Consider the following 27,575-nt stretch of genomic DNA (forward strand, 5'->3'; position numbering starts at 1 on the left):
ATTTAGAGTTGAAGCTGGAAATATACTGGAAATATAAACTGACCTAAAATAATAAATAATTGATAGCGATACCTAAATAGTGACATTAAAAAAACAAAACAAATAAATGACAAAAGCACATAAAAAACTGAACAATTAAAGCTATTTCTAAATATTAATTAAAACTATATAATACTTAAATAACAATGACTTAAATCTCATTTTGTCCACTATTGCTGTGATATGATTTCAGACAGAAAAAAAACCCCTCAGCCTAAATGATTTATTATTGTTGAAAAGTAATTTCTTTAAGTAATGTCTTTTATTGTTATAGAAAACTTCAGGAAGATCTTGGAATCTCTGGTGTAGTTGATGATTTGAAACATGATCCTCACTCTTAATCGGCTGTCAACATCTTTTCAGCCCCCAAAAAACTAATTTTCTGCACCCTGGTTAGATTCTCAACTTAGAGATTACTCAAAAGTGAAGCGCACACTAAACGTGGACTACATATTTATTTAGTTAAACTGTGACCCCCCCCATTTTTGAGCTTAGATCTGGACCTAAACAGCTTTAATTCATGAATGCTTTGGAATAGAGACCTAAGGATGGCCTCTTTTTTTAAAGACACTGAACAGATTTTAAAAAAATTTAAGTGTAAAAAAGTTGCAAATATAATAATAAAAAAAACTTTAACATTTTATAAAAAATGTATATTTTACTAAATAATTTGGACTCTAGAAAATCAAAGCCAAATGTCAAACTAAGTTGTGTACTAAATTTGAAACTGATAATAAAAAAACTGAGCCTAATAAACCATTTTAATGGTTATATAATGTCTACGTTTTTAGAATTTTGAGTCAAGCGCTTGAAATATACCTAATTTATGACGACTGCTAAACTACGTGATGGTGAAAAGGCAATAAAAAAATGTGCCAAGTGTCCTGCTACCAGGACAGTCACCAGGTTCATAGTTTTTATTGTAATTTATTTTAACCTCTCACCTAAAACGATGGCGAGCATCTGTGTCGCCTTTCTCTCTTTCTGCTGTGACAGTCTTCCTCTCACTCTCTCCTTCGCCAGGGCTCCTTTCTCTCTGTCTGCGTTTCTCTCCCTCCATCCGTGGGGGCCGTTCACGCTTTCCTGCAGGGCGGCCCTGCGCAGGCCGGGGACCGAGAGCGTGGAGCAGGGCCGTGTGGGCCGCGTGGGACTGGGCGCCACAGACACCGACAGGGAGATTTTAGCGTGTCCAGGCTGCTGCGATTGCTGTGGAGGCTGCTCTCTGTCCTGACTCAGGAAACACATGGGTTCCACGTCCAGAGGATGAACCACAGCCTCTTTCACCAGCGTCTGTCACAGAGAACATGATTCACACAGACATTCACGCTTAGGAAGTGACTGAATGTGAGAGGGACAGTATGAATAGCTGTAGTGTTTTACCACTTTCTTGCGTTGCGGAGCGGCTGGAGGAGGCTTTAATATTAAAGTGCACAATTTCACATCTTCAGGATGAGTACACTTATTCTGACAAACAAAAAGAGAGAGAAAACAATGAAACAATGTGACAGATTGCAGTCAATAGTTAATCATTTTAATTCTAATCAAAAGGCATGTTATATCTAGTTCAAAAGTTTTGGGTTGGTAAGACTTTTTAATGTTTTTGAAAGAAGTCTCTTAGGCCCTGTCCCAAATAGCGCACTTCATGCGGACTTTCGGTCTTCGGTGGACTTTTTTGCGCGTGCTCGCCGAGTCTACGAGTCCGTAGGCCGTCCCATTTAGCATTTTAACGCTCTGAAGTGTGCTCAGCAGCACCCCCTTTGTACCCTTGAAGCGGTCTTCCACGAAGCCTGCATAGCTGCAGGCTCCACGCACTTTAACTACCCAGGAATCCTTGCGAAATGCCCATCAGAAAACGGATGGGAGGAGATTTCGCTCACGAACTGTAAACATGGCTTTATGATATAGGCGTACATTTTACCAGTTGTTACTTACAGTTTATACAAACATTATCAACCAGTGGTTGATATCTCAAACATAATAATAGCATGTTACATAATACGATCATTATGTTTCATTACATAAATAGAACCGAATGTCATGGCTTTACTGAGTCATATAAACGTAGTATGAATATTGAAACCTATACATTTTTCTTAAACTCATTTACATTTTAATTTTGTGTTAAAATTGAACATTATGTATTATTATGTACAACTGCATAGATAATTTACATAACCATGATATCTATTCTAATGCCCAGGTAGCATATACAATTAAAGAAACTGTAAAAGCGGGCTGTGTAGTTCACATGGACATAAGATTTGGGAAAATAAAATAAATCCTGTTCTCGATGCTAAAGACTGTAATTTTTTTTAATGATATTTGTGATATTTTTCTAATAAAGGGACTGATGAGAGGACCTTTAAGTTTATTCAGCTTCGACGTCTGAGCTGAGACCTTCTTCCTGTTTCCGGCCTGACGATCGACCCAAAAATACCTCTCAATACGTGTCACAAGAACGGGGCGGAAGCAAGTGCAAGTTAATTCTTTTATTTAGGGTCAGAAGACACAAAGACAAACTCGAGGAATCTCAGCAGATGGTGGGCAGGGACTCAGTGGTCAGCGTGCAGGTGAGGGTGAATCCAGTGCGGGTGATGGTGAATCCAGTGCAGGTAGAACTCCAGACGAGACAGGACACGAAGACACCGAACAGGAACTCAAACTGGAACAGACTGCAACAGGGACACGAAGCACGACACAGAGGACACCAAACCAACGATCTGACAAAGAGAGGAGATTGTGATGAGTCTTTATAGTGAGGTGAATAGGCAGCAGCTGGCGCTGATAATGAGATCAGCCGGTGACTGATCAGCTGAACGAGCGGTAACGCCCACTCACACGCGCTCATACTCACAGAACAACAATAACACGAGACATGAAGGAAACAGCGAATACATGAATCGTGACAGTACCCCCTCTCCTAGGGACGCCTCCTGTCCCCAGACTCCCTTACCTGTCGATTGTAATCATCAATAAGGGAGTGATCCAGAATGTCTCTGGCAGGCACCCAACTTCTCTCCTCCGGACCGTAACCTTCCCAGTCCACCAAGTACTGGAACCCGCGTCCCCTCCGCCTTGAGTCCAGAATATGATAAACCGAATATGTGGTCTCCCCGTCTACGAGTCGCGGCGGTGGGGGAACCGGGACAGGCGGATTAATACAAGAACGAAAAACTGGCTTAATTTTGGATACATGAAAAACGGGATGAATTGTCCTGTACACTGGAGGAAGATTGAGGCGGACTGCCACCGGACTAATAATCTTGGTGACAGTAAACGGGCCAATGAATTTGGGAGCAAGCTTATTCGAAACGGAACGGAGAGGAATGTTCTTGGTAGAAAGCCACACTTTGGAACCGACGACGTATTCGGGAGGCCTCCGCCGGTGGCGATCGGCTTTGGCCTTGGTGCGCGGGCTCCCGGGCTCTAGTCCAAGTGTGATGACACCTCTGGACAAAGGCGTGAGCGGAGGGAACCGCGACTTCAGGTTCCAGACTAGGAAAAATTGGTGGCTGGTACCCTATGCTACACTCAAACGGAGATAGGCCCGTGGATGATACTGGTAATGAATTGTGGGCGTACTCCACCATTGACAGTTGTTGACTCCATGAGGAAGGATTCTTGGAAACCATACATCGCAACGTTCTCTCCAAATCCTGGTTGGCTCTCTCAGTTTGGCCATTGCTCTGGGGATGAAACCCTGAGGACAGACTAACAGTCGCACCCAGTAATCTACAAAATTCTTGCCAAAATTTGGACACAAATTGGGGACCTCTGTCGGAAACCACGTCTGTCGGGGGGCCATGTAACCGAAAGACGTGGTTAACGACTGTTACCGCTGTCTCCTTGGCTTAGGGCAATTTGGGCAAGGGAATAAAGTGGGGCGCCTTCGAGAACCGGTCCACCACGGTTAAAACTACCGTGTTACCCTGAGAAGGTGGGAGGGCGGTGACAAAATCTAGAGCGATGTGGGACCAGGGTCTCGAAGGGACCGGCAGCGGTTGAAGGAGCCCATCTGGGGGTCGATTGGAAGTCTTACCAGTGGCAAAAACTGAGCAAGCCAAAACAAAACTGTGAACGTCGCGAGCCATACGTGGTCACCAAAATCGTTGCTTGACTAAAAATGTAGTGCGGCTAACTCCTGGATGACAAGCCACATTGGAACAATGCCCCCACTGAACAACGTCGGACCGTAATTCCTCTGGCACAAATAAGCGGTTCGGTGGGCAACCCCTTGTAAGGCCGTCTTGACCTTCGATTCGACCTCCCATGTGAGTGTAGAGATAATTAGAGTCTCTGGAAAAATGCACTCGGGAGTAGACGGGCGATCGGAACGGTCAAAAATGCTTGATAAAGAATCGGGCTTGATGTTTTTGGAGCCCGGGCGGTACGAGAGAGAAAAGTCAAAACGTCCGAAAAAAAGTGCCCCGCGAGCCTGCCTAGAGTTCAATCTTTTAGCAGTTCTGATATATTCCAAATTCTTATGGTCTGTCCAGACGACAAAAGGTACCCCCGACCCTTCTAACCAGTGGCGCCATTCCTCCAATGCCAACTTGACTGCCAACAACTCTCTATTACCAATATCATAGTTACGTTCGGCAGGGGATAATCGATGAGACAAAAACGCGCCTGGGTGCATCTTGTCGTCTGTGAGAGAGCGTTGGGATAGCACTGCACCTACCCCCACCTCTGACGCATCGACCTCCACCACGAACTGACGTGATGAATCAGGGGTAACCAGGATGGGGGCTGAAACAAAGCGGCCTTTCAGTTTGGCAAACGCAGCTTCCGCTGCGTCTGACCACCTGAACGCCGTTCTGGGGGAGGTCAAGGCGGTCAGAGGCGAGGCTAGTTGGCTGAAATTGCGAATAAACCGCCGGTAAAAATTGGCGAACCCCAGAAACCTCTGTAGGGACTTACGGGAATCTGGACTTGGCCAATCCACCACAGCCTTAACCTTCTCAGGATCCATACGCATTCCCTCAGACGACACAATGTACCCAAGGAAAGGAACAGACTGTGCATGAAAAGCGCATTTCTCCGCCTTGACAAAAAGCCCATTCTCTAGCAGTCTCTGAAGCACTCGTCGAACGTGCTGCACGTGTTCCTGGAGAGAAGAAGAAAAATCAATATATCATCCAGGTAGACATATATGAATTGGTCGACCATATCTCGCAGCACGTCATTGACGAGTGCCTGGAAGACCGCTGGGGAGTTGGACAAGCCGAAAGGCATGACCAAGTATTCAAAGTGCCCCCTGGGGGTATTAAAAGCAGTCTTCCATTCATCCCCCCTCCTGATGCGGACCAAATGATAAGCATTACGTAAATCCAATTTTGTGAAGATAGATGCTCCTTGCAACCTCTCGAAGGCAGAAGACATCAATGGCAAAGGATAAGTATTCTTTACCGTGATGTTGTTCAGCCCCCGGTAGTCAATACAAGGTCGCAAAGACCCATCCTTCTTCCCCACAAAAAAGAACCCCGCCCCTGCTGGAGAAGAGGAGGGACGGATGAACCCCGCTGCTAGAGAATCAGAAATATATTTCTCCATAGCCTCCCTCTCTGGGACAGAAAGTGAATATAACTTGCCCTTAGGCGGAGACGTACCTGGCAATAACTCTATAGCACAGTCATAGGGACGATGCGGAGGGAGAGAAGCAGCACGAGACTTACTGAACACCTCCTTCAGGTCTAGGTACTCCGTGGGCACGATTGACAAGTCCGTTGCTTCCTCCTGAAACGTACAAACAGAAACAGACGGACAAGCAGACACAAGACAGGACTCATTACATTTACTGCTCCATTCAGACACTGATCTCTGCTGCCAGTCTATTTTGGGGTTGTGTTTGATGAGCCAGGGATGACCTAAAACAATGGGTGCCAGGGGGGAGTCCAGGATATAGAAAGAGATGGTTTCAGAATGGTTGCCGGATACGCTGAGTGTGAGGGGTCCAGAGGTATAAGAGATAGTGGGGAGTGTTTGTCCGTTGAGCGCGTGCACTGCGATGGTGTGACTGAGGGGTAGAAGGGGAACCTGAATCCTGAGTGCAAAAGTGTAGTCCATGAAGTTACCTTCAGCCCCGGAGTCCAGTAGTGCTTGACAGTCGTGAGTGTGAGCTGACCACCTGAGTCTTACCGGGAGGAGCGTTGATGTTGATGAGGTCTTCTCAGCGGAGATCCCACCCGACAGTAGCCTCAGGTTTACTGCCGGGCTTGCCCTTTTACCGGGCAGTTGAAAGCGAAATGTCCTGCAGAGCCACAGTAAAGGCAAAGGCCCTGGGACCTCCGCCTTTCCTTCTCCTCCCGGGAAAGCCGAGCTCGACCGACCTGCATGGGCTCATGATCGTAGACAGGGCTGACCGCGTCCACACTGTTAAGTCTCGGAGTCTCCACTGCTCCGAAACCCCGAGCAGGTCCCTTCCGACCCTCGACTCGGGAGAGTCGAGAGTCTACACAAAGTGCCAGATCGATCAACTCGTTGAGGGTGGGGGGTAAGTCCAGTGCATAAATCTCCTTCTGGACGCGGTCAGCCAGCCCATGCAGGAACATGTCCCACTGCGCCTCCTCGTTCCACTGACACTCCGCCGCCAAAGTCCGAAACTCAATAGAGTAGTCAGATACTGATCTCTCGTTTTGCTTGAGATCCGCTAGCATCCTTGCTGCCTCCTTTCCAGCGACCGAGCGGTCGAAAACTCCTTTCATGGCGGCGGCGAGTGTCTGGAACGAGGCACAGCATGGATCTTGGTTCTCCCACACAGCCGTCCCCCACAGAGCTGCCCTTCGAGTCAGGAGTGTGAGCACAAACGCCACCTGGCTTCGTTCTGTGGAAAAGGTCCTGGGTTGCAAAGAGAAGTGCATAGAACAGCGTGTTAGAAATGCCCTTCAAAAGTTTGGCTCACCATTATAGGCTTCAGGAACTGGCAGTCTGGGCTCTGACTGGAAGGCGCTCTCTGGTGGTATAGGAGGAGCGGGCGGCGTGGGTGGCGCAGTGGGAACCCGCAAAAGTTGGACTTGCTGGGTGAGCTCGGACACCTGCGCCACAAGAGCTTGAATAGCCCGGCCTGAATCATTCATGTTCCTTTCCTGGGTATCCATCCGTAAAATGCTGACTTTAACGAACTCCTCCCAGGTAGCTGAAGTTTAGCTTGCTGCTTCCATGAGGGTCAGATCGTTCTGTCACAAGAACAGGGCGGAAGCAAGTGTAAGTTAATTCTTTTATTTAGGGTCAGAAGACACAAAGACAAACTCGAGGAATCTCAGCAGATGGTGGCGCAGGGACTCAGTGGTCAGCGTGCAGGTGAGGGTGAATCCAGTGCGGGTGATGGTGAATCCAGTGCAGGTAGAACTCCAGACGAGACAGGACACGAAGACACCGAACAGGAACTCAAACTGGAACAGACTGCAACAGGGACACGAAGCACGACACAGAGGACACCAAACCAACGATCTGACAAAGAGAGGAGATTGTGATGAGTCTTTATAGTGAGGTGAATAGGCAGCAACTGGCGCTGATAATGAGATCAGCCGCTGACTGATCTGCTAAACGAGCGGTAACGCCCACTCACACGCGCTCATACTCACAGAAAAACAATAACACGAGACCTGAAGGAAACAGCGAATTCATGAATCGTGACAATGCGCCCTCGCGGACTCGCGCTAAGGGCCCTAAAGGTCTGCACTACATGACGTCACCTAAGTGTGGACTCTGAGGAAGTCCAGAAGTCCGGAGTGTGCCATTTGGGGCAGGGCCTTATGGTGTGTGCACACCAAAAGCTAATTTAATTATCTGCACAAGTAGATTACATACAAAGTCAATGCAAAGACGCGAATAGACGCAAATGTTTTTATTCGCGCGAGTAACGCGGAAAACAATAAACATTCCGCGAGTAATCTAGAACGGGTAACGTTATGCGAATATTCGCTTCACTTTTGGTGTACACACACCAATATGCTCAACAAGTCTGCATTTATTTGTTCAGCATCATTACTCCTGTCTTCAGTGTCACATGATCCTCCAGAAATCATTCTAATATGTTGAAACATTTCTTATTATCAATGTTGAAAACAGTTCAGGAGCTACATATTTTTATGGAAACTGATACAAAGTTTTAAAGAACACCATTTATTTGAAATAGAAATCTTTTGTAACAATATAAACGCTACGGTCACTTTATATTGATTTGATGCATTGCTAGGGGTAGTGTTGGGAAAGTTCACTTTATACATGAACTAGTTCAAAGTTCAGTTCACACATTTTAAAATGAACTAGTTCAGTTCATAGTTCATACTTCCAAAAATGAACTAGTTCATAGTTCTTTTTTTCCATATGTTGCTGTGAGCTAATATTTTTCAAAATGATTGACACAGCCCATACAGAACTACAGACAGCAATTATTTTATCAGTTTTAACACTGAACTATGTGTCAGATTTCATTGGGTGCTTCAGTTCAATGTGCCGTTTTAGGTTTGCTGTGGATGTGAGTGAAGTGCGTATTTTATTTTTGAAAGCCGGCGGGCAAAGTTTGCACAGAAATGTAATATTTGTTCCATCCTCACCGACCTGGTCATAAAACTCTTTTATACTATCATACAACCCCTCCTTTCTGCTTCGTCGCCTATATGCTGCTATCGCCTCCATGCTGGTTTTTGTTTTGATGACGGCGGTGCGACACTGGTGGCTGGTGTTGCCAGATTGTGTTTTTTCCGCTACATATTAGGCCTGTTTACGGTGTGTTTTAGCCGGGTTTTCGCCTGGAAGACTCTAGAAATCTGGCACCCGATTGAACGAAGTTAAACTGAGAGAGCATGCGTTCACAGACTGCAGAATGAACGCGTTCACAGTAACGTTCACCAGGCAGTAATACAGTACGTTCAGTTCACGTTCACCCAAAATATGAACGAGTTCATGAACGTTCAATAAACGCGTTCAGGCACAACACTGGCTAGGGGTGTAACTGAACACAAAAAAAATTATGATCTGGTACATTTCTCAGTTTTGAAGTCACGGTTAAATGATATGCTTACAGAGTAAATGTATTAATTTGATTGTGTTCATGAGTGAATTGTTTTGTGGACTACTATTTTGAAAGGAAGTCTCGGTAGTGTACCATTATTTACAATTTCAAATCTTTTGATGGCACCAACTAAAGTAGCATTCTCTGTGCAATGTAATGAAAATTGCTGAAATTTCAGTCAATTTTTTTTTTGCAAGACCAAAGGATGTAAGCAAATATTGAAGAACTGCTGAGGTTAGGGCTTAGTAAAATTCTAGTGAAAGGATATTCCCACCTCACCTTGCGAGATCTCTGTCCATCTCTGGGTTCTGGAAGGAGACCGTGTCTGCGTGAAGGTGCAGTGCGTCTGCCCCGTCTGCGCAGGACCACGCAGATCTGCACATACACCATCACGGTCACAATGAAGGGCACGTAAAAGGAAGCAACAGAAGAGTAGATCACGAAAGCAGGGTCGGCAAAGCTGCAGTCTCTCCCTTCTTGACTGGCTGGATATGAAAGATAGAAAGGACAAGAGTGAATCTCATGCAAACATGCAGTTTACATCAACTACTTAAGGAATGTTAAAGCAAAGTCTTGATTTTGTTTTCATGCTTAAATGTTCAAAAACCACCTTATTTTTCAAATATTTTATATCAGGACCTCTCTTCCCAGTCTGTCAGTATCGCAATTTTTAGTTTCTGTCTCAATGAAGCCCCTCCTTCAGGAAAGTGTAACTAATGCTCTGATTGGTCAGATGGACCAGTGTGTTGTGATTGGTCAACCGCTTTGAGTGTCACGCCTCTAACCATAACCGCGAGTTTCAACACACTACTAACTAACTCAACCAGGCCACGCCCCGTCATTCTGCATATGTGGGAATTATATAAATGAGGATTATTGTGACGTGTTTGTTCCTGGAGTTCAGAAACAGTACGTACTGATACAGAGAATAACTCCCTTTTGAGTGGCCTTGTGCTTTGTAACTTTGCAGACATTTTTCATGCTTCAACAGCAATATTACACACTAAAAGAAAAACTGAAAATGTAACAAAAAAAAGAAAAAATTCTTTATAGGTTCTCTTTAAAAAGTTTTTAGACCTTGACTCAATGGTTCTTGCTAACATAATTTCCCACTGCTCACAGTGGAAGTGTCATGTTTGATGAACGCTGCATATTTTTTCTTTTTTTCTTTTGAGCTTTTATTGTTTAAGCACCACGTGCTGAGACAATCTGTGAAGGACTCTGTATGCAAGCGCAGATGCCACTTGAGCTGAAGAGGAGCTCGCTAATTGAAATTCAGTCAGGGAGGTGTTTCAATCCTCCTCCTCCTCTACGTTGTTGTCAAGGTTGGTTTGACATGAGGAGCATATATATATGTATATATGTACACAAGCGCGAACTTTAAATTAAGACACAAATAGTGGATAAGTGGAGGCTTCTCAATACTGAGGAGCTGCAATCGCTACATATTACATAAAAGGCCCACTGAATTGCCTTGAAACATACAGCATTATTCAATGTGTCTAAGTAATTTCCACTGAAACAGGAAGAGATGGCGGGACACATCGAGCAGCTTCTCCCCTTTTATAAAATAGCCAATAGTGTTTAGTTTATATCACAGCTTGGCCGTTCTGTCTGAGCTCGGTAAAGCTGCAGTTTTCTCCTAATCTATAACCGTTTCCAGAGACTATTTATATAGAGACATGCCACTTCCTCGATCCTCAATACAACTATATAGGGAAAATCCGTTACGCCAAAGATGGCGGTTGTATGCACATGTCCCACCCCTCCCGCTGCAAAGCCAATCGTCTATTTTTAACAGTCAAGCCGGGAAACATTTAAGCCTATCGTTTGGTTCCACTGACGTATGCGCACAGTTGAGGTTTGCGACAGCGGAAAATACGTTACTGTTTGAAAAGGCGGCAGATTTGATATGCAGTGTATGTGTGAGTTGTGTAAATATCAGACATCCCAAGTCTCCCGGAAGTTCCCGGAGTCTCCCGCATATTGATAGCGGCTCCCTGATGCCCGCAAATTAGTTCAAATCTCCCGGAATCTAGAGCGAGCGAGCAAGAGCGAGCACATACTGTGCTTCATACCGTGTAGCGCGCGCACGACAGAGAGGGAGAGAACCATTACGCATGTGTAGTAAAATCATAACCTGTGGGGGAAAAGGTGTTTTAAACCTTATTTTGGGGCAAAGTCATCAAACTTTTCCAGCGATTTTTATCATATTTTACTGCTGTTTCTATGCATGCAGTTTTTATGTCCCGGTGACCAGTGAATGTGCAGTTCTGACTGCCCATTCATTTAGATAGGAGCCTGGTCTTGTTAGTCCGAAATAGCTGCCCGGAGGCGTTCTATTTCTAGTGACGTAGGTGGCATCTATGAATAGTACCAATGAAACAGAGAATGTAGTGCAAATGGAGACTTTTGAATGGGCACACAATCTGAAAAAATTACTAATAATAAATGCATAATAATTTACAGCTACTGTAACCCATCCGTAATGATTCCCACTGGGCTAAAAATTATTTTTTTAGGGATTGCTCGGAGGCTGTGTTCTTTGGAGGGATGTTGGGATTTGCTCTTATTTCCAAATCCTTATCACATCATATCAAACACAGTCACATGAGCTTTAACACAAAGGAACACACACATATTGCCTGGAGTGCAGAAATGGTAATTATGCACGGAGGGAAACCTCATTACAAGTGCATGAATCCAGCCACGTCCCTTTGGATGAAATTCAGCACAAAGTTCACTCTGCTGTTTCAACAAATGAAGTTCATGAAAACTCAGACAGAGGTCAGGCTCATTGGACGGACTAGAGAGCTGGAGGAAGAAGAATTGTATATTAAACTCGACAGTTTTTGAGCAGTGATGACGGTTTCACTGTTTTAAAAGAATTTCAGCTCTTCATTCCGGGCGCATTTCCATCAAATCAGCACGACTGACATGGTGGCATTGAACACTAAAACACCCAGGTACATTTTTTCAACACAAATGCTTGGTTGAGAATGTTGATGGACTTTTGATGTTATGATCATCTTTCTGAATCCGATCCAGACGTAGTATTTGACAAAAATGCGATTTTCTCAGCTTTTTGCTCAAAATGTTGCTTTTTTTATTAAACTTACCCACAATCAAGTGTTGATAAAAAAAAGCATGAAATAAGGATAAAATGTTTTTTGTTTGTTTTTTTGTTTAAAAGCAGATGCAATATTATTTTCACATATTGGAGATATTCAGATCATCATACAACAAAATATTCTGGGGGCCATGAAACTTTTGTGAAAATTATCATAAATGCTGGTGGTGGCTGGCAACTTAAAAAAAAAAAACGCTGGTGGGGAAAGAGTTAAATGTAAGTTATTCAATTTTAAACGTTTCAAAGGCAATTTGTTTATTTCTGCACTATTTCCTCACTCGTACGTAAATGTTAGCCAATATTTTTGTCAATTTTTGGGTTTTTCTTGTTAATAAATGTTTTCCTTTTGATTATTACTGTTGCATGTGTTGTTACAGTAGTCATACTGCAAATGATTATAAATTTTAACCCAGCAATATAATAGCTATAACTATAGTATTAACTACAATAACAATAGTTGAGCATTTAAAACTGCTAAAAATGACAAAACAGAAAAAAATTTGGTTGTTTTTAAGTCACCTTTTTTTTTTACAGTGAACTGTTGCTATATATCAAAGAAATGCATGAAGATTCTCCTTTTGAGTTTCACAGATCATCATATGAGTTTTGAGTGATTTTAAGGACATTCTTTTAATGTTGAGTGTACATATAAAAGAAAACAAGGCACTACGATTCTATCAATACAGTTTCGTCATAAAACTAGTTACAATGTCCAGGTAAGTGTTTTGTACCTGTGTTATTGAGACCAAACAGCAGCGGGCAGGAAATGGCAAATGACAGGAACCAGACGATAGCGATCATCAGAGCGACCCGTCTTCTGGAGCTGTAGCGCGTGTTATAGAGTAAGGGCATGGCCACGGCCGTGTACCTGCACATCGACACACGACACGTTTAGATGAATGTGCAACATGCTGCTGTTGAAGTGAAATGCAGACGTGTTTTCAAATTACAGGTGTACCAAATCAAATATTATGTCACATTGATGACATACAAGACAGACAGTCAGGCTATGTTCAGAAGGGAATACTAGTTTACTCACCGAGTACATACTATTTTTTAAAAATAGCGAAAACTGTTTCTATTATGCAACACTCCAAGCAGTTGCACTCTACATTGAGTGCCGTCCAATTATCAACAAAGAGAGTTATTTAGCACTTATATATATATATGAGGGCTGTAAATTAATTTTTTTCAGTTTACCACACTAAAAATATTTAACTCAATTAACACAGCATAGCAGTTGATGTTACTTCTGGTTCATCATCCAGAAAATGTAAGGTCAGGTCAAATTTTAATGTAGTAGGTCACTTTCAAAGTTATGCATGACACACATGCTACATATTGAAGGAGTCGTCAGAGTAGTAAGCCAGTATGTTATTCTCAATACAGCCACAGCGCTTCAATCAATATGATGAATCCTCTATTGCATTTGTCAATCCGTACACATCAATAACATCGATCGGAAGGAAGGAAACAAACAGAGGAGTGGAGTGCATTTCATTTTAAGTCGCGTTATTTGAGAGAATAAAACCCAACGACCAGAGCGTACCTTTAAAAGTCTGCCGAACACTTTATAGAAATGTCTTTTAACCACAACATGAGCAGATTCATTCATTGAAAAGTTTGAGGTGTCTGTTCTAAAGGTTGTGCATCACATGAAAGACAGTCTTTCAGAAACTCATTTAAAGCCCTTTTTTTGTGTTGAGTAAGAATAGCACCACTGTCCTCTCATTTAAGCCTTTTCATGTAGAAATACTGTGATTAGTAAAAACGTAAACCGCTTCTGAATATACTGTATGTAATGGTTGAAATTGAAAATGTGGATTTGAATAAGAGGGGCATTTTTCTTTTTACCACATTCTCAGGTACAGTAATGATGCTGTACGCTTATATAACGGCCAAGCATAATCCACAATGCTGAGAAGTACAGCACATTACCTGCAGCCCGTTTCTATAGGCCTATAAGTTATTCATGCTTATCGACTTTAATGTACTTCCAATTTTCCAGCACATTTCCAGAGCCGGTTTAATGAGGAGCAGCATTCACTAAAATTCTCCACAAGGGAAAAAAGTGCCTCTAACACACTGCAGGATTTATAATTTATAATCTCCTCTGCCTTGCTGGCATGTAATTGCCAGGAGTGCGTTTAAACCAAAGATAAATTCAGGTCAAGCAAAGCTCCAAACAAACGCTGAGGCAAACCAGATTAGGAAATGTTAAATGCTAAAATGTTAAACAGAATCATTCTTATTTTTATTCCAAAAAAACTAAAAACAGAACAGGATTTCATTCATGCATCGCTTTGGCTATTAGTCAATGAGTCAACTGGGATGTAAATGGGACGGTGAATGAATGGGTCACCTATCGATGCTGATGGCACATAAGTTGAGGATGCTGGCAGTGCACATCATGACGTCCAGGGTGAGCAGAATGTCACAGTGGATCCGACTGAACCTCCATTCACCCACAACCTGTACAAACACATGTGTTCTCGTTAGACATCAAACATCAGTGCTTTTTGAAATATCAGCATAAAATCAGCTTATGCCACGTAGAAAGCTGGAGAAGTGTACAGTGACCAATCACGGTTTGTTTTGTTCTTATATAGAGCCCAGTGTTATCAGCGAAATGGAAAATGCAAATGCATCACAGAACCCGGTCATAAAAATCACTAAAACTTGAAGAAATTGTGACAGAAATATATTACTATTGTACAGTAGAATGTACTTCTCAATGTAATGATAGTAAAAATATGAACTTTTTTCAAGGAATATCGAATTTTTTCTTCCATGTTTTCATTTTTACAGTAACGGTTGTGCACCACTTTGTTTGCCAAAAAACTAAAAACAAATGATTTGTTTTCTAATTTTCATTTTGTTACATTTTAAAAGTTTAATTAAATGGTTCATGCCTTCATTTGCTAACACCACCATTTTTGATAATAAATTAAATCATAAATTCAGAAAAGTTTAAACTGAATTTCTGAATTTTTTATAGGACTCTATTTAAAAAAATAAAGTTAAATTATTTCGTTTTTCCGAAAGTTGAATTATTAATAGTTTTAGGAATTCAATTGATTAGACATGCTTTTTGATCTAATTAAACCATGAAAAAAATAAGTGGAAAACACTTATTTTTGATTTCTTAGAAATGATTTCATAAGGCCCTGAAAATATAGCCTAGTTTTTATTAAACTTTTAATACATTTTTGTTAAATTCTATAAGATAGATGATTCAATTTTAGACATGCTTTTTGATAACTTAAATGGAATCCAGAAAAATGAAAAAAAAAAAAAAAAATAGACTTTTGGAAACAGATTCCATACGGCACTACTTATGTGCTTATCAGGGTTGCAACTACATGTAATTACCAATTAAATTGACCAATTAGTACCTCTACTTACCTCCAGATAGACGCCCCAGGGCATCACCAGTGTGGCCAAGAGCAAGTCCGACACGGCCAGTGACACGATGAGGTAATTGGTGGTGGTCTGCAGCGCTTTCTCTCGGGACACGGCCACACACACCAGCACGTTACCGAACACCACGCAAAAAATCAGCAACACCAACAACACAGCGTAGAAGTTATACGGCGGTGAGGAGGGAGATGGAGCCACGGAGCAGTTTGAATGTGGGAGAAACGAGGACAGGGATGGAGAGACGGAGGAAAACGCCATGGAAGAAAGAGCTGGAGATGAATTCCGGGTTGGGGAAGCGATGGAGAAGTTGTCTTCAGTTACGTCGAGAAGAGGCATTATGCAGATCCTCTGGGCACCTGGCAAGACATGAAGGACCAAGGTTATTATAGTTTTGCTTTTTTAAATTAGTTTTTATTTTAATATCGTTTTCAATTTTGCTTTAAATTTCAGTTTAGTTTCAGTTAGTTTCATTAATAGTTTTGTTAGTTTTAGTTTAGTTTTTATTTTGCAAAGACATTTCTATTTGGTTTTTATTTTATTTAGTTTCAGATTTAGTTTTAGTAATTATAGTTTAGCAGAACAAACAAAACACTTCCAGTGGAGACCAAAGCGGGACGCTTAATTTCAGCAAAGTGTAATGTTTGCCCAGATTACAGTTAACTCTTGTACATCTTAATAATAAAAATAAAATAATGGTTTGAGATTGAACAAAGCACCAAAAAATGGAACTTAAAAGTATACAAGAAAAAACTCAGACAAATTAATTCATATTAAAGATGAAATCTTGTTAAGCATGCCTAGTTTACTTTTTTCAGCTGTAAATGTAGCAGAGTGACCACTGGTACATAACACTCGGTCTAGGGGTTGGGTTAGTGTACTGTAAGGAGACAGAATATACAGTTTGTTTGAGGCTACAGTATAAAAACATTACGTCTATGGAGAGTCCCCACAAAGATAGTGGATCAGTGTGTGTGTGTGTGTGTGTGTGTGTGTGTGTGTGTGTGTGTTGTATGTATGCGCGCACTTGTGTGTGTGTGTGTCGTGTCCTGGTATTCCATACATTGCGGGGAAATGTTTCAACGTGGATAATAATATTAAATGCACCTTTCACCCTGTCAACCTTCATGAAAACATGACATCTGAAACATAGAGTAGCCTACTTTAGCCTAGTAGTCTAAATTAAAGTTTTTTTTGTGCTTGACGGACGTGTTTTGCTGTTGCACCCGCGTCTCGCAAATGAAACGGCATTCTAAAAAAGTCCAACTTCCGTCTTATTACCTTGTGTTATTACCCATTCCAATGCAACAGACGCATTCTTTATGAACAGCGCTTAGAACTAGCCATGTGTTCTACGTTACGGACCTTCATTGAGCGCATCACAGAAGGACAGCGGTTAATCGCCTCAGCAACTTCTTCACGTATGACGCCAAGCACCGTATCAGGCATTTCCTTAAACAGCCACAGGTCAGATTTTCCGTCAAAGTAAAGAGCTTACTAATTACGAAAACGATTATTTATTTTTGCTGATTATTATTTTATTTCAGTTAGTTTTTCAGTAACTGTTATTAGTTTAGTTTAGTTTTAGTCTTTCATTTATTATGAATTTTTAATTTTATTTCAGTTTACGAAAATGTTTTTTGACCAATAGTTTAAGTCTTAGTTTCAGTTTCGTTTACGAAAATAACCTTGTGAAGGACTCTAAAACTATTCAAGGAATAGTTCAGCCAAAAATTACAATTGTGTCATTATTTATTCATTAACCATTTTGCAAAGCCCTTATCTGGATATTTCCCATGGGCACATGTGTAACTGGTTTATTACATCAACACCTCGTCAATAAGCTGTTAGAGAAACACTAACATCCATTTGATCCACTTTATTAACGATATACACTGAAAACTTTGCCCATTAATTAGATGTGCAAGGCAATCAGGCAACTTTTGGGTTTGTTATGGACAATTAAAAATGTGAACATGCACATGCACATTGCACAGTTGTGCAGTGAACTTTTAGCGAATTAGAATCGGTGTAACTGTAATATCGAGGCTCCATAGTTTATTTCTTGTATGATTGTTAGGCCTGCTGGTATAAAATGAATTGCACTGTCAGCCTGAAAAAGACAGTGACTGTCACTCTTTTCAGTGACAGTGAAAAAGTTAATTAGCTTATAATGTGAATGACTTATTTTATTCGAGCCTTCTTTCTTTTTGCAAAAAAATAAAGTGCAATAGGCATTAATTAGTATTTACTGTTACTTTAATTTGTGTGCCAAATTGCGTTTTTTTATTACAATGATAAAATTGTACAGTAGCCTAGTCAGGTAAGGCCAGGTTTGCCGCTGTGCATTTTATTTTTTCGGTCCGTGCAGTCAGTCTTAAAGCACACATATCATATATTAACTGTTGCAACTGTATCATTAATGTTAATAAAACAACAAAATACAGCTTTAACAAAGATGAAACTATTAATTTGTACAGTGAACAAATAGTGTTATTTTACATTTAGGCTTGATTATTCATTTTTTCTACCTGACTACTACTGTTAGACTTTGTAACTTTGTTATATAGGCTAGTAGTCATTGATGTAGTATCAAAGAACTTCAACTGAGCTTTAACTAATAAATGAAAAGTAAAGTTACGTTAAGTAAAGTTTGTTCTCACGCATTAAGCAAGTATTGTTGAGCGTCTGTTTATGTTCGCTTATCAATGTTTACAACAAAACCGCTTAATTCATAAGGATTATTTTTAGATCTCTTTATGAACTTTTTAAAGGTGCAGTGTGAGATTTTCAGCGGCATCTAGTGGTGAGGTTACGAATTGCAACCAACAAAAGTTACGGTGGCCGACAGGAAAATATGTCATCGTCTGAGACAGCAGAGAGTAGCCTTTTCAGCAATGAGGTTTCTTTACAAGGATAAATTAAGAAATTATGTTTACTTAATTATTCATTAAAACTATGTTATTGCGAATATTATTGTTACTTGTTCATCATTGTGTCAGTGTTTTATTCGCTGAACTAAGCTTGCTTCCTTGCACGAAGAGCAACATAGTAACGAAACGCGTTTGTCCGTTTAGGGCCACTGTAGAAACATGTCGGCACATTTCAATGTAAGGGGATCCACGGTTTATGTAGATAGAAACTGCTCATTCTAAAGTAATACAAATATAATGGTTCATTAAGTAAGGTCTTTATACACCACTGAAAAGGTGTGTGATGAAACTTACTCTGTAGCGCTGTGTGTTCGCTGTCGGCTACGGTAGAAACATGAAGACACAATATGTCGACCTTCATAGAAGGGGGTGACTGCGGTTATGGAGATACAAAGATATAAAATCTTAGATTTCATTTAAAAAAAAATTCTTCATTTGTGTTCCGAAGATGAATGAAAGTCTTACGGGTTTGGAATGACATGAGGATGAGTAATTAATGACAGAATTTTCGTTTTTGGGTGAACTATCCCTTTAAATTATTTTCCCAGCACGCACACACATGCACGATCAGCCCTTCGGTGAACTACAACGCAGCCATTTTCCGAGCACTTCCAAAGCCAGCACGACTGCAGTTTCAAACAAAACAGTCACGCATGAGTCATGTAACAGCAGTGTATTAAAGGCTCATTCAGTCGGGACTTTTATTCTGAAACCGTAGTCATGGTAATATGTCGAGCAGTGTACAGTAGTTAGTTGCGCTGCCGCTATCTGCTGTGTATGTGTGATCTGTGCGAGCTGTCAGAGTTGTTGATTCCTTCGTTCGTGGGGATTGCTGCAGCTGTAATATCATGATGTTAGTAACTGACCTACAAAGTAAGTCAATTTGATTATAATTGTGTTAAACGTAATCTGAACAGAGTTATGCGTCTGTGACATACGTGCATGTCCGGACATGTCCTGTAGAGATCGTTCTGTGTTATTCAGATCGGTAATATTATTTAAAGTGTTATTCATTCTTTATTAAGCTACATATCAGTGTTATGGGTAATTAATGAGGTGATGTTGGTCTGTTAAGATGTTATAATACCAGACTACTGATTAGCGTCATGTTTGTTTGAATGCTCTTCATATGAGCCATGATGTTATCCATATATGGGCATTGTATGTTATTGATGACAAATGGTCGCTTACAGCATGTATTTCCCTGTGGAATACCTTGTTTCTGTTCATTTAACTGGATGTTGAGTAGAGAAACGTCAATGATGCATATTAGGAATAATTATTTTTCATTATGTAACAGTGAATGCTTATTATATATTTAGTTTATTCATTCTCTTTATTGTATTTATCTTTCAGACTATGTACATCATTGAATATACCTTTGTGGCCCATTCATCTACTCCAATACAAAGAATTAATCTGATCACCTGTCTCCTCATTATTTGTGCTCTTATCGGCACCCAGAAGGGTTTACTCATCCGTCACCTAATCAGAACCTAACAGCCCACAACCTCTCCAACAAATTGGTCCTTCGAGCCGGATAGAGTATTCCCTTCTGAAGTTATGGACTCTGATGAGGAGATGATTGGAGGAACTCGCCCTAAGCGCCATACTCGTCCTCCAGCTTACCTACAGCAGTATGAGGTACACTATACCCGAGGCAGACCTGTCGCTGAGCATGATGTACAACCCACCTGGGAGGCACCTGTCCATCGGACTCCTCCCCCATCCTTCCAGCCTTACGCCATTGCCCCTGGTGGTGACCTGGTATGTTCTGGTGGCTCACAGATCATGTCCTCGAGTTATATGCCTCCACAGCCTGTTGTATTTCCTCAGCGATCCTTCTCGTCACCTTCGGCAGCTGATTTCACCACCTCTGCACATGACAGTGAGCGACAGCATTTGCGCCAGGAGCATGCACAACTAATGCAGACACATCAAGCTTTACAGGCTGACTTAAGGGAGTTGAGAGAAGTCCGTGCAGAAGTCAGAGAATTAGTTCAGGAGGCTCAGTCCCTTAGAGTCGATCTCAGTAAAGCTAAAGGAGACAACCTATCGCCAGCACAGCCGACAGCGTCTCAGTTATTCAGTCCCCCCGTGAGGCCGTATGAATCCACAACCTTAATGGAAAAGGGACACGTCGCTGAGCTTCCCCCACCGCCATGGCCTGAGCCTGACGTTGACCTGAGAACACGGGTGGATGCCCTTGCGTTGTCTGATACGGGTGCCACGATTTACTCACCTGTGATGCCAGGGACCAGGAAGTATCCCCTTTCCGCAGCTACTCAGTCACGCCCTCCTCAACATTACTTTCCTGATGTTTGGGGATTTCCCCCCCCTCCTACCCCTGAAGAGATTCAAGAGTTGCTAACACCTGCGGGCATGTCTTTACCTGTCAACCGCACGTCAGTGCCTATCTCCCCACGGTTCAGCTCGGTGCCTGCTTATTCGATTCGTCCTACCTTAGCGCCAAAGGCAGAACCCAATCGACCCCTTCTACCACCTTCCAGGTCTGAATATGTGTACAGAGGACCTACCCCTACAATACCTAAGTTCAGCCGGCCTGATCCGGGTGAGTTTGCCCGACTCCGGATAGCTTTAGAGAACCTGCTACCTCCAGACGGGACGGAACTTTTCAAATACCAGATCTTAGTGGATCATCTTAGGCTTGAGGAGGCTAGAATGATCGCGGATGCTTATCTGAACTCCCTTACCCCATTCACTGATACGATGGCTGCACTTCATGAGAAATTCGGCCAACCGCATCAGCTTGCCTTAAGGAGGATCTCTGTTGTTCTTGAGAGTCCTGACATCAAGCGAGGTGATATATCTGCCTTCCAAAGGTTCTCTCTACAGGTACAGTCACTAGTGGGCCTACTGAGAACCTTGGGACGCGATGGTGAACTGGAGCTGAGTTGTGGGTCCCATGTTGCGCGCCTTCTCGGTAAGCTTCCCCCTGAGCTGCGCGCTGACTTTCGTCGTCATATGTTCCACCAACCCGGCACGACCCCTAATCTGGTTGACCTTTCAAACTGGCTCCGTTACGAAACATGGTGCCATAGCTACGATTCCGAGCCGATGTCTAAGGTCTTTCACGCTAAGCCAGATTCTGGAAAGAGAACTGTGACCATCCTGCATGGGGTTGGAGAACCCCCGGTTGAGACTCCAGTCTCTCGGAAGGGTCCCGTTTCACGAACTCAGCCTTCTAAAGTGAAACGTTATTGTCCATTCTGTGATAAGACTGAGCATTACCTGAGCCAGTGTGCATCTTTCAATAAGCTTACCTCAGACCAGGTCAGAACCTGGATTCGTACTAACAACCGTTGTTGGCGATGCGCTAGGGCACACCATGCTGCTCAGTGTGACCTTAAGAAGCCCTGCAACCTCTGCCAAGGCACCCATCTCCGCCCTCTTCATGAGGTGAATGTTGGTCTATCCCCAAGGGAGAATTCAGCTCAAGTGGAGAAGAGTTGCCTGACAAATTCCTCTCCAGATCGGCTCTTCCTGGATAAACCCTCTGTCAGTGGTCGAGTTATGCTCAAAGTGGTTCCTGTAAATTTACATTATGAAGATCGCACCCTGGACACCTTCGCTCTCCTGGATGACGGCTCGGAGAGGACTATTCTGCTCTCCACTGCAGTTAAGGCCTTGGGCATCAAGGGTGTCCCTGAAGATCTTCCATTGCGGACAGTGAGAGACGATATTCAGGTCCTTCATGGTTCTTCCATATCCTTTCAAATCTCTTCCCTCTGTAAACCCCAAACAAGTTATAAGATCACTCATGCCTTTACAGCAGATCGTCTTAACCTATCACGCCAGTCTTACCCTGTACAACAGCTACGTCAGAAGTACAGACATCTGCGGGGTCTTCCAATCAGTACACTTACTGACGTCCAGCCTTTACTTCTCATCGGTTCCGATCAGCCCCATCTCATAATTCCGACGGAGCCTGTCCGTTGGGGCGGCCCGGGTGCGCCAGCTGCAGTTCATACACGCCTAGGATGGACGCTTCAGGGCCCCATTCCTTCCATGGGGTGGCCTCCTGCAGCACGGCAATGCCTGTTAACATCCATGGATCCAATTCAGGATGAACTTTTCCAGAACGTTCAACGCCTGTGGCAATTGGATGCGGTTCCGAAGTGGGAGGGTAAAGATGTAACCCGGTCCAAGCAAGATCACGAGGCTCTTCAGCTGCTTGAAACTAAAACTCTCACCCATCAAATGCAGGGTATCAATCGGTTAGCTACGCCTTTACTGCGGCAAAAGGACATGCCTTTTTTGAATGCACCTAAGGAGTCAGTCCTACCTACCCTTCGCAGTGTAGAAAGGCGTCTGCTGAAGGACCCTGTAAAGGCTGAGGTCTATAAAGAGGAAATGAGGAAACTCATTGAGACAGGAGCTGTTCGGGAAGCGACTGACCCTTTACCTGATTCGACTGAATGCTGGTATATCCCTCACCACATTGTTAGTCACAATGGAAAGTTCCGCATTGTCTTTAACTGCTCCCATCAGTATCAAGGACAAAGCCTCAATCAGTACCTGTTGCCAGGGCCCACCCTTGGGGCCTCGCTGTTGGGCGTTCTTATCCGCTTCAGAGAACACCCTGTGGCAGTGAGTGGGGACATCAAGGCGATGTTTCACCAGGTCCGCCTTCTACCTGTGGACCGTCCTCTACTCCGTTTCCTTTGGCGGGACCTGAAGATGGATGAGGCACCCAGGATTCTTGAGTGGCAGGTACTACCCTTTGGCACGACCTCCAGTCCATGCTGTGCAACCTACGCACTACAACGCCATGTACAGCAACATCCCCAGACAGATGAGGCGATTCGGTTTTCGGTGGAGAGATGTTTTTATGTCGATAACTGCCTACAGAGCCTGCCTACTGTTGATGCAGCGCGAAGTTTGATTGATCGACTACGAAATATCCTTTCTGGAGCTGGATTTGAAATTCGCCAGTGGGCCTGCAGTGATCCTGGTGTGGTGAGTCACCTACCAACCAATGCCCGAGCTGTGGGTGTGGAACTGTGGTTGACGCAGGAGAAGTCAGACATCCCTGAATCAACGCTAGGTCTGAGCTGGAACTGGCAGACGGACACTTTGTCCTACAAGCACCGACCTGTGATATATAACACTCCTACTTTAAGGAATATCTATAAGGTCCTAGCTTCCCAATACGACCCTCTTGGCTGGCTTCTACCTTATACGACTCGAGCAAAGGTCATCATTAAGCAACTGTGGAACAAACAGAGAGGGTGGGACGATCCCAACCTACCACCTGAGCTCTTCCAGTCTTGGAATACTTGGGAGGAGGAACTCCAATACCTCCCTTGTATCACCTTTCCCCGGCCTTATGTCCCTACTGAAGTTGGAATGAGTGGAGCTACCCATGAGGTACATATCTTCTCGGATGCCTCTGAGCAGGCATATGGAGCGGTGGCTTACCTCCGGACTACCGACCAGGAAGGTCGGACCTACCTGTCCTTCATCATAGCACGCTCGCGTGTTACTCCTAGACGAGCTCACTCTATTCCAAGACTGGAACTCTGCGGAAGTCTAGTCGCAGCACAGTTGGCTAAGTTACTTGAGAACGAGTTGACCCTACGTATCAAGTCTATTTCCCTGTGGACAGACTCTACCACGGTCCTCCAGTGGTTGAATTCGGAGTCCTGTCGATACAGAGTCTTCGTAGGAAACAGAATCGCTGAGATCCAGGAGTTGACGGATAAGTGTTCTTGGCATTATGTAAGCTCGGCAGACAACCCGGCTGATGACCTCACTAAAGGGAAACCTCTCCAATATCTTGCTGCACCAAACCGATGGTCTCAAGGACCCTCCTTTCTCCTTCAGGATCCCAAGTATTGGCCAGTAATACCTAAGTCTGAGACCATAGCAGACAAGGTTGAACTGCGGAAATCTGCCTTCTGTGGGATCAGTACCTTCCCTCCCTCTTCTGGCTACACTGATGGATGGAACTACCACACCTGGCAGGAACTATTGGACGTGACAGCCCAAGAACTTCGAACTACGCTTTCTCCAGGGACTTCTCCACAGGCTGAGGATTACCATCAGGCTGAGCTCCATATCCTCAGACGGGTGCAGCAGGAATCCTTCCCTGAGGATTATAAAGTGTTAGGGAATGGAAAGTCAGTCAGGTCCAAAAGTCGACTAATTTCATTAGCCCCTGAAATGGATCCGTCCAGTAGTCTGATCAGGGTAGGAGGTCGTTTGAGGAGAGCTGCAGGCATTGAGGACTCCGTTTTACATCCTCTGGTCCTGGATCCTAATCACCCAGTCACTCGTTTGATTATTCACCACTATGACCACAAATTACATCATTCTGGATCTGAACGGCTGTTCGCGGAAATACGGAGATATTACTGGATTCTACGTGGCCGCGAAGCTGTTCGGCGGTTTCAGCATGACTGTCCAGAATGTCAACGGTGGAGGGCCCGGCCGACAATCCCTAAGATGGCAGATCTCCCCTCTGCTCGCCTGCGGCTCTACAAGCCTGCCTTCCATTCTTGTGGAATGGACTGCTTTGGACCATTGCTGGTCAAACTTGGAAGACGTACGGAGAAGCGTTGGGGTATTCTTTTTAAATGTTTGACCACGAGAGCCGTCCATTTAGACCTACTCCCAAGCATGAGTACCGACTCCTTCCTCATGGCTCTTAGAAGGTTTGTCTCAAGAAGAGGGACACCGGCTGAGTTATGGTCGGATCGAGGTACGAACTTCCGCGGGAGTGAAAGGGAATTACGGGAAGCTTATGCTGCATTAGTTCCTGATATACAGCATCAGCTTGCTCGCCAGAGGATCCATTTCCACTTTAATCCCCCATCGGCCCCCCACTTCGGTGGAGTTTGGGAAAGGGAGGTGAGATCTGTTAAATCAGCCTTGTACACGGTTTTGGGTTCACAGTCAGTTCCCGAGGAAGTCTTAATGACGGTCTTGCTGGAAGTGGAGGCCATCCTGAACTCAAAACCCTTGGGTTATGTGTCGTCAGATGTTGCAGATGCTGACCCAGTGACGCCAAATAGTTTCCTCATGGGGCGGCCTGATGGATCTCTGCCTCAAGTCATTTACCCAGAATCAGAGATGCTAAGTCGCCGGCACTGGCGACATTCCCAGGTCCTAGCGGACCGATTCTGGTCCAGGTTCATAAGGGACTATCTTCCTAGCCTCCAAACTCGCCAGAAGTGGCAAGCCTCTCCTCCCGACTTGAAGGAGAAAACATTTGTTTTGGTTGTAGACCCCCAACTACCTCGGAGCTTATGGCCTGTGGGACAAGTCATCAAGACCCACCTAAGCCCGGATGGTCATATCCGTTCAGCTGATGTGGAGATAAAGGGCCAAGTTTATACCAGACCGGTAGCCCGCCTAGTCATCCTGCCGGCCTTACCAAACGATGGTCCTAATGCTTCTAGCCCTGATTAGTGAAGTCGCCTTTCATGGTAGCAAAGATGCTCCACATCTTTGGGGGCGGCTGTATTAAAGGCTCATTCAGTCGGGACTTTTATTCTGAAACCGTAGTCATGGTAATATGTCGAGCAGTGTACAGTAGTTAGTTGCGCTGCCGCTATCTGCTGTGTATGTGTGATCTGTGCGAGCTGTCAGAGTTGTTGATTCCTTCGTTCGTGGGGATTGCTGCAGCTGTAATATCATGATGTTAGTAACTGACCTACAAAGTAAGTCAATTTGATTATAATTGTGTTAAACGTAATCTGAACAGAGTTATGCGTCTGTGACATACGTGCATGTCCGGACATGTCCTGTAGAGATCGTTCTGTGTTATTCAGATCGGTAATATTATTTAAAGTGTTATTCATTCTTTATTAAGCTACATATCAGTGTTATGGGTAATTAATGAGGTGATGTTGGTCTGTTAAGATGTTATAATACCAGACTACTGATTAGCGTCATGTTTGTTTGAATGCTCTTCATATGAGCCATGATGTTATCCATATATGGGCATTGTATGTTATTGATGACAAATGGTCGCTTACAGCATGTATTTCCCTGTGGAATACCTTGTTTCTGTTCATTTAACTGGATGTTGAGTAGAGAAACGTCAATGATGCATATTAGGAATAATTATTTTTCATTATGTAACAGTGAATGCTTATTATATATTTAGTTTATTCATTCTCTTTATTGTATTTATCTTTCAGACTATGTACATCATTGAATATACCTTTGTGGCCCATTCATCTACTCCAATACAAAGAATTAATCTGATCACCTGTCTCCTCATTATTTGTGCTCTTATCGGCACCCAGAAGGGTTTACTCATCCGTCACCTAATCAGAACCTAACAGCCCACAGCCTCTCCAACAAGCAGGATTTTAATCTAATAGTCTATTGAAACTTTTAGAAAAAAACAAGTTGCCTTGGAAGCACTTGAGGCATTTTAAGGATGTTTATCCACCATTCAGCTCACAGTAAAAACTTCAGTGTAAAAAAGTTTCGAAGTAACATATTAAACACTTTAGTGCACAACGAACAGTAACAATGCTCTAAAATAAGGGCTGTTGTCCCCTGAATTTTAAATTTCAAATGAACACAATTAAGAAAAAGCAATGAAAAATAGGAAAAGCAATTAGTAAAGGAGTGTAAATCAATGCACACAGTCACAACGACACTAAGTCCATGGTCAAACAACTGCATTTACAAAGCAATTTATGCAGCTTCAAATAGCACAACAAATCTTTTCAGGTTCACTGAGACCACCATCCCAACATTAAGATGTTTCTTAGGGCAGCAGTTCATTTAAACGAATTATGCAAACGAGGCTGCAGCTGCGCGGCAGTGAAGCGGACGGTCCGACCCTGATTAAAGGGAAAGCGGCACTCGACACATTATGCAGAAGGGAATCTATCTTAGCTTCTGTTCTCATCCTCACGCCTGTTAATCAGGAATCACTCAGGACAATACACACTAATGAGAGCTCTCGTATCTGTATTTCATTTGAGCATTGATGAATCTGTCATTACAGAGACACAAACACTGATCACTGATGAGAAAATGATGCATGTGTGATAAT

At 43.2% G+C, this 27,575-nt stretch overlaps 1 protein-coding gene across 1 annotated transcript in view; it reads right to left on the reverse strand.

The window, feature by feature from the left end:
* Nucleotides 1-27,575, reverse strand: part of drd2l (dopamine receptor D2 like) — a 35,994-nt gene that overhangs the window by 3,814 nt on the left and 4,605 nt on the right. The window contains exons 2-7 of the mRNA XM_077221662.1: nucleotides 15,591-15,961; nucleotides 14,548-14,657; nucleotides 12,917-13,053; nucleotides 9,335-9,540; nucleotides 1,420-1,503; nucleotides 984-1,329 (exon numbers count right to left, since the gene is read on the reverse strand). Of these exons, the coding sequence (XP_077077777.1) occupies nucleotides 984-1,329; nucleotides 1,420-1,503; nucleotides 9,335-9,540; nucleotides 12,917-13,053; nucleotides 14,548-14,657; nucleotides 15,591-15,961 (1,254 nt within the window). The remainder of the gene's footprint in view (nucleotides 1-983; nucleotides 1,330-1,419; nucleotides 1,504-9,334; nucleotides 9,541-12,916; nucleotides 13,054-14,547; nucleotides 14,658-15,590; nucleotides 15,962-27,575) is intronic.

Source organism: Siphateles boraxobius, unplaced genomic scaffold, assembly GCF_051911475.1.
Source record: "Siphateles boraxobius isolate OS27281-9 unplaced genomic scaffold, OSU_SipBor_1 84, whole genome shotgun sequence".
NCBI classification, from domain to species: domain Eukaryota; kingdom Metazoa; phylum Chordata; class Actinopteri; order Cypriniformes; family Leuciscidae; genus Siphateles; species Siphateles boraxobius.